The sequence below is a fragment of the Patiria miniata genome, unplaced genomic scaffold (assembly GCF_015706575.1).
Source record: "Patiria miniata isolate m_02_andy unplaced genomic scaffold, ASM1570657v1 HiC_scaffold_24, whole genome shotgun sequence".
Lineage (NCBI taxonomy): Eukaryota > Metazoa > Echinodermata > Asteroidea > Valvatida > Asterinidae > Patiria > Patiria miniata.
The window spans coordinates 22,567,849-22,585,438 of NW_024037063.1; the positions used below are offsets into that span (position 1 = coordinate 22,567,849).

At 40.7% G+C, this 17,590-nt stretch overlaps 2 protein-coding genes across 2 annotated transcripts; both read right to left on the reverse strand.

Moving 5' to 3' along the window:
* Positions 1–1,984: 1,984 nt before the first annotated feature.
* Positions 1,985–6,299, reverse strand: LOC119731653. The gene has a single exon (XM_038204854.1). It carries the CDS (start codon positions 4,745–4,747, stop codon positions 3,674–3,676), a length of 1,074 nt encoding a protein of 357 aa, XP_038060782.1. The 5' UTR covers positions 4,748–6,299; the 3' UTR covers positions 1,985–3,673.
* A 1,462-nt stretch (positions 6,300–7,761) lies between these two features.
* On the reverse strand, positions 7,762–15,758 carry LOC119731627 (polyamine oxidase 1-like). The gene is made up of 5 exons (XM_038204826.1): positions 15,005–15,758; positions 12,889–13,062; positions 11,828–11,979; positions 10,509–10,834; positions 7,762–9,257 (listed from the first exon to the last, which is right to left on the reverse strand). Exons 1-5 carry the CDS (start codon positions 15,623–15,625, stop codon positions 8,722–8,724), a joined length of 1,809 nt encoding a protein of 602 aa, XP_038060754.1. The 5' UTR covers positions 15,626–15,758; the 3' UTR covers positions 7,762–8,721.
* Positions 15,759–17,590: the final 1,832 nt, after the last annotated feature.

The following is a 17,590-nucleotide window of genomic DNA, read 5'->3' on the forward strand; positions in this document are numbered from 1 at the left end:
GCAACTACCCGAGAAAATAACTTACCGCGCGTGCGTCAAGGGGGACCCAAGATGGCGGACGCTGCTTCAATGCATTGGCATATCAGCAAGTCCGGTTAGTATAGCAATTAGTGAAAGAATCACCTGCAGTTGCAGAGGGACAAACCTTATTCCAATTTACCCGGTGGTGCCTGAATCTATTCAAAAGAGACAATAATATTTTTTTTTCTTCGATATTTCTGTCTCAATTTCTCGAGATGGAACATACGTATTTGTTATGCTCCAATTCAAACGTACACCTGAAACAGTATTCCAATATTTGACGTTCGTGTGTGTGAATGTTTGCCATGCATCATACTCGAGGTTGTCTATCGAACCGCTTGTAATAAAAAAGGGGGGAAAGTAATTGCTTTGTTCAACCAAACCAATACGAGTATCGATTTGTTCGTGTTTGATCCAATCATCCAGGTTTCATAGGGTCGGTTTCGTCCGTGAGTGATTAAACAAAAATTGATTTTTGTAGTGCTTGGAAATTAATTATCGTGCACGGCTTTAAAAAGGTCGGAATAAAGATGTACCACAAAATGCAGTTTTCATGAGATGCGTACGGCCTAAACTTAAAACAAAATATGCGTTATGCAAGATTTCTTTTGCTCATTAGGTTTTTCTATTAAATTTTGTTCGTCACTTCTTTTCTGGCGTTTCAGTTTGGTATTGTGTTTGCATACCTTGGAGAAAATCCTCCAACAAAGGACCCACTTATTAACTTACTGAATGCACAGCTCATATTTCCCCCTCAAATTTGTAACCAAGTGTCCCCAACATCCGGTTGTCATGGTTGCTAAGTGTTAATGCGTTGCATCATGTCTTGTTCGTGACAATAAAGTGTCTACTATAGGATGTGACTATAATAATGTAAAAAAAAAATGTACACTCTAGTCTCAAATTGCAAAACGCTGGTTAAAATTTGGTTAGTTATAAAAAAGTTGGTTAAAATTTAACATTGTGTAAATTTTCCAATTTTGCCCAACGTTTACCCAACGTTGGGCACATTTTGCCCAACTTTGCGAATTCTTGTTTTAACCAACTGTTGGGCTGTTCACCTGGTCATCAGTTGGTAAAACTTAGCCTGTGCCTGCTTCCTCATGTGCCCCAAAATTGTCGAACGTGTGGGACTTCCAAAAGGGATTCAAGCGCACTAAGTACCCCTCCTCCAGAAAATGATCCCAGAAAGTTAATTCCCCTTCAAATTGTAGAGTTACTCCAAAAAGAAAACCTTCCATTGCCAGTGTAAAACAAGACATGATATTATTGTATCGGGTGGTCGCTGCACACTCGTGTTTATGCGTTCCAATGGAAAGACCTTGACATTCAGACTGTGCTGAAATGATTCCATGCTGAAATTATTCCCTTCCCACACATTAAACATTTCCTCAGTTTTTCATTTCCCACGCGCTCACCGGCGATTGTATGAAACGAGCAAAACAACATATCATCCTCTCCTTCAGCCGTAAGTGACCGAATAAACCCCTAGAGATCAATGAAGACGTTTGCCCGAGAAAAAAGGATTACTGCTTAAGATGAGCGGGGGCGACTCCAGTCTTATTATAAGAAGCAAGGGAGGGGGGAACTGAATCAATAAATTGAGGGGGGGGGAGGAAGAAACTCAAATCAAAGCAATGAAATATATAGAACAAAAAGGGCTAATTCTCCAACCTTTTTAAACACCTGAGAAAATACTATGAGTCTTTGGGCCTTTCCTTTTTACACAAGGACGCCTTTTGTGTCAGTAAATTTAGCCAAGTGACGAAGTTTGGTCTTTTTTCTCTTGTATTCAAATGAAGTATAATTCCCAATTCATGCAAAATGTAACTCATATTTTAATTGATGTGTCAATAAAAGCGATCATATTTGATTTTCAACTTGATCAATTTAGTGGTTGTGCTGAAATTTATATTTTGGTATCATTTCAAGAAACACAAAATTAAAAATACACAAGGTGATATACAAGTATTATGTTATTATCTAACATAATTTTAGTGTTTCCCAGTACATTTTCTAATCACAGCGTAACATTAATCATCAGCTCCTTTTGACGCTCACAATATTCAGCTACAAATCGTGACAAGGCTGAAGACTTTGTACTCGAATGTTAACCACCAGCAGAGAAATTGATGAAGATTTTTTTAGATGACAGATTCAATAAAAAAGATATTCCAAATCTGAAAATAAATGATTGAGATTAATCTTAATATAAAGAAACCTATTTGCTTCGCTGTGTGTGGCACTGCCGTGGCAGAAAGTTTTATCCTTGGTTCCAAATAACCATAATCTAATGATGCTTAGATTTGCAAGTAATTTTTTCACAGAGTGAAATGAATGGAACAACCGTGCTTAGATTTACAAGTAATATTTTTTTGACGGAATGAAATATAAAATGGAACAACCGTACGGCACTGTCACTGCTGTCGACATAGTATTACCGCTAAGTGAAACAAAATATTAATTTACATGCATGGAAATATCTTTCTTTTTCTTTTTTGGGGGAGCACAATAACACGTAATACCTAATATTTTAAACTTTGATATTTTGACGACATGTTTTTTTTATGGGGGAGGGGGCTTTTTGTGTGCTGTTGACTTACTTTCGTTTCTTAAAATCACATGTAAAATCTAATTGGTAATTAGCTCAAATTATTAATTGATAATTACTTACTTGATTCATTATTCAATCGTGCTATTTTTTTTTTGGTACACGTACTTGCTTGTGCATGAGCTATACTTGTGATGTACATAACAGAAACCACAGTCTTATGCAACTCTACAACTTGTGATTGATACTGTTAAGAAATACCAGATGTTTATGAACAATTTTTACTTGTGCAAGTACATTGTATATCGTAATGATCCAAACTGCCCCAGGATATTTTGGGCATTTAATGTTGTCGGGATGAACACATAGCTTCAGATTAGTTCATCCAGTGTAATTAATCTACACCAGGCACAAAAACCTCAGAGGTTGCGGTGTTATGTATAATCTAAGTCAATTTTGGCACACGGGTACAGTACTTACATACATTTTACTTAATTTCTTATACATACATGTAATTATTTACAGTCATTGTACACTGCTTTTAAAGTCTAATTTCCACTTTCGATCTCAGTGAGACTTTGGTGTAGTGTTGTGAGGTTTGGTGTGAACCATTATGTCCGTTGTCGATCATTTTCAAGTGTGATGAGTCCGCCAGTGTCGATCAAGATGAAAATTAAGTAGGCCTGTCCAGGGCTGGCTGAGTTGTTTTCATCTCAGTCACTATTTCAGATGGTGGAAACGCAATTATAACAGCAAGGTTCATATGTCCTTCGACAAACCCATATAGTGAGGTTTAATTGTGTTGATTGCGATTTTGATGTCTTCAACTGAGGTTAGGGTGACCCATAAGTGAGGTTCGAATAATTGTCCTTTTTTATCAAAGTGAGGTTTGAACGTTCCTGCAAATGTTCCAAAGATTACAGTTTATCACACTGAGAATGTAACGTTCATGCTCCGAATGAGGTTACAATGTTATTAATTCATCACATTTATGAGGAAAAGGTCTGTGATTATTACATACAGCGAGGAGAGTCCTGATTACGCTGTTCACCGGTCCTTTGTCTATTGCACTGAGGTTGTGATGTTTATCAGTTGAGGTTTTTACACGGGATTATTCAGTGAGGCACCCGCAGATTCCCCTCTTGTCGCAGCAGACGACGGAGGTCCCACCTTGTTCCCTTTCCACTTACCGGTTCCTTGGACTGCAAGCAAGATGACGACAACAATGGACACCTCAAGGAACCTCTGACAAGTCTGGAAGATCATCCACCTCCAGGGTGAGGTATAGCCACTCCTGAAGTGCGAGACATAGATGGATATGACAGCGTACATATTGATGCTCGTGAGGGCCAGAGCGATGACTGAGCAGGCCAAGACGATGTCATTGAGGCGTTTGAGGCGACTTGTCTCCTGAACCCCAACCTCCTGACTGGTGAAGCAGCCTTTCGAGTTGGCGACGATATGGCGCATCTTCCAAGCTACCACCAGGAAGCCAATCCCCAGAAGGGTGCCCCAAATGATGAACATCGCCTGGCAGACCAGCAGGGCATACTTGGTTGAATTGTCGTAGGCGACTAGGAAATCGGCCACCAGGACGAAACAGAGGGAAGGAACAATAACAGCAGCGAGGGTTGAGGGCTTCTGGAACTTTGGAGGTGCCAGCGACATCTTAGTGGTCTCAAGGAGGACAAGGAGAAGCACACTGATGGATGCTGTGATGAAAGGCCAGCCGCAGGACCACAGAACGGGGCCAAGGGGGCAAGGGAGCAGTTTACGAGTGCCATAAGGATCAGTGTATAGGAAGATACAGCGAGTAACACAGGAGACCAGGACTAAACCATGTAGTGTGGCGTTTAGTCGTGAGGTCTTCCGGTTCCCCCGGAATCCTCCGTTACCCGTTGTTGCATTCTTGGAACAACCGGTGACGAACCACACGATGATGTAGATGGACAGTCCGAGGTACAGAGTGGGGAACAGGTAGATGTGGGCGTGCCACGCCCATTGCCACTCCTCAAATGCGGCTGTCCAGTTTGGTGTGGGAGCCGGCCAACGGCAGCGCGGACCGGTCTCCGGCGGCGGGGCTGCAGTGGCGTTCTCATGGGTGAAATTGAAGCAATCAACGGTACTCCCGAGCGAGCAATTCACGCTATCCATCATCGTCCCGTGAACAGTCATAGTATCTCTTGACGGCTCTTCACCAAAATGTTCCTCGTGTCAAGTTCACGCACGCCTTTTAAACCTCCACACACTGATGACAACAATATTACCAGGAACTCTCCACGCGAGCACCAATCGCTACTGTTCCCTCCCCGGAAACAAACAATTGCCATACATCCCGTCAGTCGTCACTTAATCCCACAAGCTAAACATCAGTAACACAAGAAGCCACGTCGCTAGGCGGTCACTGCCAACTTGTGACAAAACACTGAGCACCTCTCGACTTCTAGCTCTATGAGATGACGTAGCTCACAGATTTGATTTCATCACCGTAAATATTTACCCGAGCATCCTAATTGTGCGGTGTGCATTTCAGTATCGCATTCAATTAGTCAGCAAATTTGGGTACAAGTAGTGACATACACTCAAACAACGCTGTATCTCATAGTCAGAGCTGTTGCCTGTGTGTGTCCATCGGTTATATGGACGTGTGTTGAATCAAACCGCGGTATATATGATGGTTTAATCAATTTCAACCGAGACCTTCAATGTGTCCAGGTGATTTAGCTTATGAAGGCCAGGGGACTTATGTGGGATGTGAAAACAGCATCGCGTGTCTGCACTCGGTATACAGAAGCACTAGAGTTTTAGCACTAGGAGTTTTGTGGTGCATGTGCAAAAGACTTCACAGAGATTTTCAATGATGAAAAGTATGAAGATATTTCTGAGTCAGTTTTGTGGGCGCTCTATCCCGTTCACACCGAGTTTTGTCATTCTGTTGAGACCGGTGACTGTACTACATTCCCCGGGCGGTTTCTTAGCTTATCATCACGGTGCTTGGTTTCACTCGTTGATCCTCTCTTGGTCGAGTTTCACACTGCCGGAATTGGTCTGTTTTACGGTTCACTAAAATGATGATACTTCCCCCGTTTTGTTGATTATGGTCCTTGGTAATCAGAGGAAAATTTCTTGCTTCTTGCCAGGAACACGTGGACATACTCCCGTAATCAGTTTCCAGGATAAATCATTTTGTTCGTCTGTGTTTGTCCACACATTCATCGGCCTTGTATTTCGAAAGCCTCGTTGTTTCCCAGTCAAAACTGTATACATGTAGTCATCAATGTTAAATCACGATCCACTTTGATTTCCCAAGGCAAAAGAAAACCACGCCGTAGTTTACTGTTCGTCCTACCGTGAAGAATGAGGCTCTAGCGGGCGGAGGTCCGTGCGATTTACGCAAGAGGTATAGATCTCTTCGGGGAAAAGGGCTTTTGGTGTTTTTGATGCCCCAGTCTCTGCATTCACCGATGATGCTTTATTCCAGTACCAAATTATCTGTTCGTCGTGGTAGGTTACGTAGGCTTAATGTGTTGATCGTTTTCTGCTGTACTAACCGCGAAAACGAAGTATAATGTTCCAAGATCTCTGCATCTTCACCGAATAAGCACTTCCTCCAAGTTCCTTCAAGTCGGAAGGTGTTATTTGAGTATGCCTGAAAACATGCTGAAACGGCTAAATACTTAATCCTTCACTTCGCAGAATCCAAATTCCTTCTCTTGTTGCATCCTTTTGGCCTGCGTAGCCTATACCTATTATAATAGCGGTTTCTGACAAAGAACATAATTAGTACAGAGCTCAACGTAGAATCTTTTGTGATGGTCTTTAATCTGATTCTGCTAGTATTGTCACTTGATCTGTTTATCCCACGGTTTATTGAGCGAATTGGGGTGAGGTTTTTGGTAGTATAATTAACCAATTCAGTAGCCACAACAATAACTGTTGATTATTCCTTAAAAACGTCAATCCGTCAGGCTTGGGTTGGCCCAAATGAGGTCTGCGTCAGCAGGTTGCTAAAAATATCCACTGGACAAAACGGGAGCAAGAGCTTGGCAGCTATGCAGAGCTTTATGGGGCCAGGCGCAGCGTCAAACTCCCCCCCCCCCCAAAGGGACAAGCATAAACAGTAGGGGATCTGGAGGGGGGTTGGGTCCCCCCCCCCCTTCAGCCGCTGACAAGTGTTATGAAACTAGTAATGGAGCAAAAAATAACAAATGGAATGCTAAAGTTCCTAAATAATATTCTCAAATTGCCTTATAGAATGCAGGAGAAAGCACATAGATTGCAATTTGTTTTCGTGGGCAAGCCCCGGACCCCTAGCAAGGCTTGCATTCGGCACGCTTTCACTCAACCTCCCCCCCCCCCCCCCCCCGTTTCCTGAAAGCTAGATCCGCCCCGAGATGTGCACTCACCTCAAGTATAGCCTTGCACCCTATCAGTCTTTTTGGAAGAGCAGCTTCAAATTTGAGGAGCAAATGTCGATATCCTCCCAAACCAAGGAAACATTTTCTAATGCAACAAGAATAGTTCCAGTTTAATTCAGACTCCGATTCGGCAAAATTGTAATGTATGCTTCGTTCTTCATCCGGTGGGGGTTAAAATGTTCCCTTCAATTGCCTATTTGTATTGTCTCTTATTAGGCTATACAAGTGTTTTAACAACTTGTACTCTCAAGAGCGTGGATAGGGAAAGTCATTGCTGTTCCAAGAAATTCAGTTAATCTCAGACGTGGCATTGATATGCACGACTACGTCGAGTCTGTGCTTTTTTACTTTGACGCTTTTATAAGACACATCCGTTTTTGATGAGACAACAAAGGCCCTAGGGGAATGGGCTGTAGTTTAAGAACTTGCAGTTTGTTCTTGGTTGTTAGTCATCAATTTAATCCGGGAAGTGTTGCCAAGGAGATCACAATGTCATCACCACTGAACCATGAATCAGTAATGCTTGAATGAGACATAACGAAATTGAAATCCTGAAGCTTTTGCACTAAATTTCCATCGTGAGATGGGGTGGGTTGAGTGGGGCACTGCGATTCAGGTAAATACTTTTTGAGGACATCTGGGAAACCATTTTAAAGTTTGCTCTGAAAGACCTAATTCAATCCCATTTGAAAGAATATCTGCATACATTTCCAGTTTTGAATATAAATATGTTTTAATACGCAATAGCAAATTTTAACGATGGTTGGCCTACAACTTATTACATTACTGTGTCCTTTCTTGTTTAAAATATTTCCTTTAAAAGGTTATCATATTTGACCCTTTGAAATAACGAATGCAAGGTTTTCAATTTCGTTGACACATGAGAGCCTTAATATTGCAAATCTTGAATTGACAAAACAAAATCTTTGTTTATTATTGGGGGCGCCCTACCCGTCACGCGCACCAAACACTCAGTTTGAAATCAGCTTTGTATCGAGGGCGCCCTGTCACCACAAAAGTCACTGAATATTTAGACTCGACATACACATCAATTTTTACAGTTTAATAAAAATTATCATTATTTACACAATATAAATTTCATTTATTAAAACAAAATGACCATAAATTCGATTTCATTAATGTTCATAATCGCATTATGTAAATTAAGATATGATAGTTATTAGCCCGTGTAAATAATCACCATTAATATAATAACACAAAACTTTGTAATATTCAGCCATTTACATGCTATAATAAGCGTATCAAATTGTAATTTGCGAATTATTTTGTGTGCTTAGAAATTCTATGAATTTGATTTCATGGGCGTTTGAGGTTTGACCGCCCTAATTCAATTCAATTGAATATTGCATTTATATACATACTTTGCATAAAAAGTGATATATTCATTACATTAATGCAAAATCTGAATAAACATACATAATGGCTCTGAAGCATGACTATGAAAACAACACAAGGCAAGCCTATATAGTAAAGCTGGTCACAGGGCACACAAAATTATATTTCAGTGGTTCAGAATGGCTATTCAATGGAAGTCTCTTCATACATGTGGTCTTCACAAGGGGTAATCCTATGTGAATTGCTCACGGGGAGTCAGTCAGTCAGTCAGTCAGTCAGATAGCTACAAAGATGCCACAAAGCTGACCCTCTGGGTCAGCAAAAATCCAAACCATTGCAGGGGTGGAGGTTCCATTATTTTCCTTAAGCAGGCTTCTAAACGTTCAGAAGCCTAATAACTGCTGATACCATCACAGCAAAACCCAATCCTAATTTCAGCATCTTAGGCTTAGCCCGAGATGCGCTGCTAAACTGCGGAGGTGGCGTGCCAGAACAAGCACAAGACACACCCTCAGACCACGCCGGACAGGTGCCCCCGGTGCTGCACAGGTAGGCGTTGTTCCCCTCCCTCTCCCCGCTCTCCAACGCCCCCTGGATGTGCCCACTAAAATACAAACTCGTATGTTCCCCAGCAAATAGCAGCCTGCCCAGCCGAGATTGGATCTTATGGAAGCAGTTGATGTTCAGAGCAGGGGTCCAGAGACTGTGTGAGCCCATGGTTAAGGGATTACTGTTCCAGCCAGAGACGTGAACGGCCAGGGGTTCGGGGATGCTGAATTTGAACAACCTACGGAGAACTCGCATCATTTCACGGCTTGTTTCCTGGGTGGTTTGGGCGTCGATTCGACGGGCTTCGTCGCCGCTGATTTCGGCCATCAGGACGTGGCGGTCACTCCGACGAAGTTCTGGGACTGAATAGAAAAGAGAAAATAAGAAATATTCGAAAAAAATAATAATGATTGAGTAAAAAATTAATATAATAACAACAAACGGGTTGAAAGTCTGTGCGATAGAGGGTATATACAAACTTTGCTCGAAATATTGAAATATTGCACGCTATAATCACTTATTTCAAGAGTATTTAAAATTAAAATTGCTGGATTTTTTTTACAATTTTGTTTTTTAAAGTGTGTTCCCCGTGCTATTTTCGAGTTTCATCCAGAAAAATTAATCACTATTTTTATCAAAATACAAAAATTATTCGCATTTGAATGAGACATCGACCGAATAAATCGGCCCATGTTTAGTTATTGAATTATTACTTAACAATTTCGAATTATTGGCTGCCAGACGATAATTCTGTTCTCGCAGCGTAGGCTGGTTCCCGCCCACAATCTGTATCGATAGTGTACAGACCGGGAGCCAGTCTATTTGCAAATCGGATCTGCTTGTGCTCAAAACAAAAACCTTTTTTCAGAGGGTTGCAAACGTCCAAAAAAGAAAAAAAGGAGATTTTTTGGTTGGAATAAAACATAAGTTGAAAATTTATAAATAGAAAAAAAAGAGCCCGGGAAACGCAACTTTAAATTGAAAAATCAAAACATGTTGATATAACGCATCAGAATACAACGCTGGCCACTTATCGTCTGCTCGCATTTTTGCGAAACACCTGTGTTGCTTTTGATCTATTCATATGCAAATCGCCCGCCAAACTTTAGGCGAAACCATTTTGCACGGAGGTGAGGTAAGGTGAAGTAGTCACATTTCTCTCGTCGTTTCGAAATAATGTCATGTTTTAACAGATCATCCCAAGTACATATTCTTCTCTACTTTACCAACTGGGTTTCATCAGAACATTTATTTAATCAAACATTTCAGCAAAAAAAGTTTTATTACGAAATGTGACACCTTCTTTACGAATGCGTGTGTTCCACTTTATCGACCGCCGCACGCGCTTCGTTTTGCCGTGTCTTGTATACGGAATCGTCCGCCATTACTGACATTCCTGTCGTTCAACGTCAAGTTCTTCTCGAGACAGGAATTTGTAACCAGCGTTTTCGTTGTTTTGGAATATTTTGGTTTCTCGCTCTAAATAATGTGCTTAAAGAAGACTGGAAGTAGTTTGTTGCTGAGGTGTTTTAGCAACAAAAACTGCCGCGAATGAGCTGCTTTCCGCGTTTTTGACGTGCGTCCAAACAACGCTAAAGTTTGTCAAGACTTACTCCTGGTTCCAAGGTCGACGAACAGCGGAAAGTGTCCCCGTCTGTCGGACACGCGCAAGAGGAACTCCCTGCTTCCCCAGAAGGTGTTGGGAAACTCCATGAAGACTTTGGTGTGAGCTCCCATGACGAAACGGTTCAGCTCTCGGGTCTTCCAGCCCGGGAATCCCGGAGTAAACTTGACCATTTGTCGCTGTAACACCCCCAGGCTGAAGGTACAGATGACCCACTCGGCCTGGTAGACTGACCCGTCGCGGCAAGTCACAGTGACGTGGTCGGGACTGCCGTAGTTGACTTCCACTACTTCTTTGTTGAACAGAATCTTGTCTCTGGAAATATGGATAAATATCAGGAAATGAAAGAGTTTGCAACATTTACTGCCAAACAATTCCCAAGACTCAAGAAATAAGGTAAGAACACATCAATTTTATCGTATTTGAAAAAGAAGGCTAATATTATTTGTGATAACATAAATTAGGCCAAAAAAAATTCGATTTTGACAGCCCTATACCCTTTTTGTTTTTGGCAAAATGAGGAATAAAATCCCAAAAAATTATCAATTACTTACCTTTTACCCTTGACTACACGCTGACACCTCGATATGAGCATACAGAATAATTGCCAAAAAACATTCCCTATATACCTACCTACCCTATTTTCAAGTGCCATGTAATCTGAAGCAGAAGTACTTTTTTGGCCTCATAATAGGCCTATAGTTGTAGGAATTGTTTTGCTTAGCTTTTCGCGTTTCATGAAAATAATTAATTTCGGCGTTAAATCTATTTGAATGGGGGCGCTACAACATTATTACGGTTTGAGCCTTTTTTGTCTTGTGCAGTACAAAAGTAGAAGGAATGTCGGATACGGTAACATATTCTGATAATTTAAATGTAATCAAAATTAATTCATTCTTAAAAATAAAAGGGCGTGAAAGAAAAATAGAAGTATTAAAAATTAAGATTTTTGTGTACCGGTTTAAAATACGTCAAACGGGAACAACAAAAATGACAATGTTGCCCCCCAAAACACGAAATATTTAATCAAATAAAAGTCCAATATACGAACCTAGACGTGAATTATAAATATCACAAAATATCGACAAGTTTCAGAAAAATAGTAGCAGAAAATATGACTTCTGTTTTCCGGTTTAACAATCAGTACGTCGAACGGGAAATGCATGTCGGAAACGACAATGTTACCCCCTCAAAAAAAACCCACCCCAGGTATTTAATGAAATAAAAGCCAAATATACGAACAACCATGTAGATGTGAATTATAAATATCACAAAATCTTGTAAGTTTAAAACTATAAACATGCCAACCTGGAGGCAGGGTCTGTCATGAGGAGAAAGTTGGCATCGAAGTAAGACTTGAACCCTCGCTGTTCGGTCACATGAAGGTGCGGGTTGGCGTTGGGTCCTCGCTGAACGATGAGCTCTGGTGCATCGAAGCGATGTGATTTCAAAGATGCTGCCTATTATCAAGATTAATGTATATTTATTTTTATTTTACATCTTTGTAAAATGATGCAAAAAAGGCAATATGATGTCCAGGTTTAGACAAAAGTCCATAAACATTGTCAAAAAATATAGTAATATTTGCAGCTTAAATAATTATAAACATCCATTAAAAATCCATAAAAAAATCCATTAGAAATCCATTAGGCCAAAACAAAAAAGTCTCCGGTTTCTGGTATGAAGCTTGCCCCAAAAGTGGTGCGGCGACGCGGCTTTTTTTTTTTTTTTACTTTTTTTTTTTTTTTTTTGGCTTCAAATGTCGGCTGATGACTGCAAATGGTGCCCGACTAAACTTAGTGCAAATATATGGGAGTCCAGAGAGGCCACATAAAGCTTATTCTCGATCATAACCCCATCTAAAAACACGTTAAAATTGTGCAGCAGCAGGATACCAGTCAAACCAGTGAATTTGGCGGTTTTGAGACATCATCTTGTATTGAAAAAAAACCGTTTTCATTTTGCCGACGCGCATGGCTACGGCGACGCGCGCGCGCGCATACCAGAAACCGGAGACTTTTTTTTTTGGCCTTACAAATAAACGTTAAAAATTCCAACTGGGAATTGAACCAAAAAGACACGTACTTTTCCGCCTAAACTCCGGTTTTCTTCCACAATTCTTAAGCAAGACAAAACATTGACTGTTGAAGTTTGAAGAATTCCACAAAATGATTCCACCAACTTTGAGCTATTGCCCCTTAAAAATTCTTCGTCTCTTGTTTAAATCGTTTGTTGCAGCATATTTACGGATTGTAATCTGTAAAAATTATATATTTGGTGGTGTTAGCGCAGCATTAAACCGTTGAGGGCGTCTTCACAACCATTGGTTAACCAGTAGTTGAACTTTTTGTAATGACAAATGGACTTACTCCTGGCACATCTCCCAATTTGTAATCGAAGTGCAACCACTCCAACGTCTTATCCAATGGTGCTGTCGGGAACCAGCCAAGACTTTGGAAGGCCGCCCTCACCGACATGTCTGAGTCATGCGACTCCAACAGTTCCTCTGCTAGATTCAAGCCCTCCCTTACTGTGTATGCGATCTGCAAAAGAATGATACAATGCCAATCTTTACACTGTTGATTTACAACATTCAACTCCCTTCCCAAAAGAAAAGACAAATTAAAGAAATTACCACCCCTCCGGCAAAAATTAAGAAATTTTTTTTCAGTTTATATATAAGAAAAGGATCCGTGAAATATCCTCTGGTAACAGCAATCAATATGACGAACATTAATGCTTCGAAATCGGCATTATTATTCATTATTGAAATTTAAAAGAGAATCCGTAAAAGTTGAACCTCTAAGCATCCCTTCCCTTTCCCTTCCTCTCATTGTAATAAAAAAAATCATCAGTCCATTTCCATTAGTCGATACAGAAAGCATTTAATAAGAATTTGCTTGAATCTAGGCCAAATATATCGTTATTTATCAAGATTTCGAAAAAAAGAACGTTTTGTTTATTTAAGAAGAGGATCCCTGGTAACAGCCATTATTATGACGAAAATTAATGCTTCGAAATTAGCATTATGACTCATTGTTCAGACATCAGATTCTAACACTATCTCTGAAAAACAATATCTCTGATGGGTGTGTCGAGGATCTTATCTTTAAAATAAAATAATGACAATCAAAACCAATCCAATATCGAAGTCTATGATAATGTAGCTTCAAATGAATGAAAGAGTAATGAAGTAATTGAAATTACAGTAAATAATCTCCATGTGCAGCCTATTATGTACCCTGTATTTTTTTGGGGGGGGGTAAAACCTAAACGGCGCCCTCTGTCGTTTATCTCGGTATTCTACTCTTTAATTTAGTATTTCCTGTTACCTCTCTTATGACCCGTTTGTTCCTCATAATATTCAAGATATTTAATAAGATCGGATGTGGCGATATTAATCAGTTTCTATTTCTGATGTCTCAAGGCAGGTGAGCAGAACATCACCTTGGTTACCCTCATACTGAGATTTGTTTTCAACAGTCTGGAAATCAAATTAATAGGATAATTTTGAAATTTGTAACAATATAGTTTGCTCCAAGTAATGCAAGGTGTTATACGTCCTCTGTATGCCTATGCCAGATAAGAAGTTGCTAGAAATGTTGCTAATTTTATCAGTGCTTATTAAAACCTCTTAAATGGAAAACTGCCCTATTAATGATTTTGCTGAGTCCATAGTGTTAGCTATGTCCTCTTTGTAGTACCTTTCTCACTGACTGACTCAATTACTCACTGACTGTAACTTGTGGCTCGGGCAGTGTTATCGTATAGGATAACCCTGTAACTCCAATAAATGTGCCAAATCCAACCCATTGTGTAGACCAGATGTATGAAAAGACTTCCAGGAAATAGCTAGTATGAATCAGTTGAATAGAATTCTGTGGGCTCTGTGACCAAATGTTCTAGGTTTGCCTTGTTTACTCAACGGATAATCATTCTTGCACATCCTGAAAGACCTCGGAAAAAGAGCCAGAAAAATATATCGTCTGAGGTTTCGGAACGATATCAGTTTGTCTCTCGTTTGGAGCAAAATGAAATATGTAATTTACTAAGAAATTACAAAAATTATTAACAGCTGCACTCTGCTCACATTGTAGTTTGACGGCCACGATCCTATAGATGTTACGCAAAAAAAATTGTACGAAGAAGCAGATTTGTTGTATTTGTTGGTAGTGCCATGTACTGGCGATTAGAGCTTTTTGTATACACGACCATATTTGTTAATGGAAATAAGTCTAATATGATTGTCCTGGGTTATTGTCAAGATTCCAAGCCATGTTGCTTCTTTTTATGGTCAAAGGAGAATTCATTGTTGGGCCGGTTTGAATTGTTGGTTCTCGATTGATGATAGCTGTTTGCTTTTTGTTCAAGTTCTAAAAACAGTTATATCGCGAATCAAGAAACGTGACACTTCCAATTTGTGCTACAAGAAACAAACTGAACGAGTGTACAGGTTGGTAAAATAAGCAAGTGTTTAGTACCTACCCGTGGCCATGCATGGGTCTGATAGGCGACAGAGGACAGGTTGGTGACGCCCTCTTCGCTGACCATATTCATAGATTGCCAGTTGGGTTTGTGTACTCTCATCCTTCCTCCTAGACCTTTTACTGAACTATCGAAAGACTGTGACATGGGTCGGGGACTGTCCGCTCCCGCCTCTACCCTCACCCCAGCGAAGGGTACATCGCGGATCCGCCCACCATACGTCTCAGCGGCTTCCAGGACCAATATGTCAGTCTCTCCCTTAGAGATGAGGGTCTGGGCGGCTTGGAGTCCCGATGCACCTGCTCCAAGAACCAGAAACTTCACGTTGATGGGCGGCTTAGGGATTGCAGGACCGGGCCTCTGGGTTGGGGCTCCTGGAGGTGGGGCTCCGTGGGGTGGGCCTCCGTGGGGTGGGGCTCCCTGTCCTGGAACCCGGGGTGGGGTTCCCTGCCCGGGTCCGTAGACTGGAGGCTGAGCTGGTAAGTATCCTGGTCCCTGCCCTGGTGTCTGCGGCGGTTCAGGTGGATAATAACCAGGCTGCTGCCATATCCCTTGCGAAGTGACCGCCACCAATCCAAGCAGGAGAACAACCGCAAGAAGACAAAGCCCGAGAACTTTCATTTTCTTCAGGATTACTTGTCTGATTCAGAAAAACTTCAGAGCTTGCTCGGGGATCTCAGTTTGCCAGCCGACTCATGAGTGGTAAACGTCTCTTGTTCAACTCCCAAATACTGCTACATTCTCCTGTCTTAAAACAGCTCCTGTGTGATGCTGGGACTCACACTTTTCAGGAAGTGATTCACCCCTGCTGTATTATTCGTCACCGCAGCTCTGGATTTCTCTATTTAAAGAATCAACACTTCCGTTCTAACTGTACCTGAGATTAAGCTTTTAAGGTTTGTTTTTCGGGTCAACGCAAAAGGGAATTCCGGTTTCTTTGTTTAAACCCAACCTTTTTGAAACTTCGACTTATTTTTGACTCGGTGGGTAAACGTTGTGTCTCAGATGAAGTGACAGTGCAAGATGAGAGTTTGGCTAGATTGTTTGAAACCAAATGAATGCTTCAATTTTAATTTCTCCAGTTGTTTCACGAAACACTATTTAAGTCAAGTTTCTGAGCTGGATAAGCGTTGGCAGCCCAGCAAATGACACTTAATGACAGGAACAAATGCTTTTTAATTGCCCAATTCCGGTGACCTTGTCAAATATTGCACTTTTTTGTTTGCTGTAGTTGAAGAACAATTGGGATTAATTATCATCTGTCATTTCCCTATATTAATTAAACCAATATCCCTTGCCGTGTTGTCAGTTCAAAGTCCAATTTAATTTTTCTGCTGAAAAATATCACACGCGATAAGAGGCCCACCCGCTACATAGACAATGCCTGAAAAATAAATTTAGATGCACTGCCCCCCCCCCATGCCCCCGGTAGCAAAAATAAAGCAATGATGCAGAAAAACCAGCAAAATGCGCATTAAACCCTTGCAGTCTTAGCAGCTAACCCCCCCCCCAATCCAAATCTGGATCTACCCTTGAAACAATAACAACAATCTTGAAATTACATGCATGAGACAAATCAGTAGTTGCTTTGGAACATAATGTAGGTCATGGCTTCGTAATTAATAGTATACATCCATTTGGTGTAATGTAATCAGGAAGTGCATTCCGTTGACTGTGAATTTGTGGTAAGGTCATGGTTTGGTAACCTAAGTGGCATTTCCTCATAGTCGATGCACTCAATGTAAGGGCTCAAATGTCTCGGTGGATGGGGGTACCGGGTACAGGACGTGTCTAATGTTACCTGTTGATTCTCGACGGATGTCTTCATCCATTTCGTGACCAAAAAGCAAGCCAGTACAGAAATACGAACAAACAGCATCTTATCAGCCTACCACAGACATTTCTTGTTTATTGTGTTTTATGGAACAAATTGAATTATTGAATATTGCAAGTACCCGACCTAATCTACCAATCATTTTGATACAGAAATAAAAGCGTAGATTTAAACAAATCTTTGATTACTATTCTCAAACGTAAATCTATAATAATTAGCTCAAAATTTCGCGTACGTTAAATTAAATTTAATTAAAATAGTACACCAGTTGTTAAACCACAACGAGGTGGTAAAATAAACTGCGTTTTTCTTGCGTTATTTTAATCCATGTATGCATGCTATTGACAGAGGGCGCCAGCTAAATAAATGACGCCCTCTCTTGTTGAAAACAGGCAAAAACGGTAATAGGAGTTTCTTTACTCCTTTTCCTCCCCGTTTTCACTTTCTAACCGTTTAAGGTTCATTTCAAACCCATAGATACTGCTCACAATCATGCTACAAAGTGAATGAAGAAATTTGTGAAATTTGTGGCCTTCGAGTTACATTCTTACGTCATACTCTTTCTCGGCCTGCGAAGTAGCGCAGACAAACTTCGTGCACAGGCAATGATTCTGTTGATCAAACCGATTTGAATGGAATTAATCTTCTTCCGTTGTTGTTACCTTGCCTTTCCTTGGTCACCAACACGTACACGGTAGCTACCTTTTATGCCCAAGTAACTGTTAATTAATTAATGTCTAATTAGTTAATGT

Bases quoted from the DNA above. Each gene is read 5' to 3' on its own strand.
- LOC119731653 (XM_038204854.1), bottom strand. From the start codon at position 4,747: ATGACTGTTCACGGGACGATGATGGATAGCGTGAATTGCTCGCTCGGG.
- LOC119731627 (XM_038204826.1), bottom strand. From the start codon at position 15,625: ATGAAAGTTCTCGGGCTTTGTCTTCTTGCGGTTGTTCTCCTGCTTGGA. The intron at 11,980-12,888 runs GTAAGTCCATTT...TCTTGATAATAG, and splicing joins AATTGGGAGATGTGCCAGGA to GCAGCATCTTTGAAATCACA. The intron at 9,258-10,508 runs GTAAGTCTTGAC...TTTTCTATTCAG, and splicing joins CGTCGACCTTGGAACCAGGA to TCCCAGAACTTCGTCGGAGT.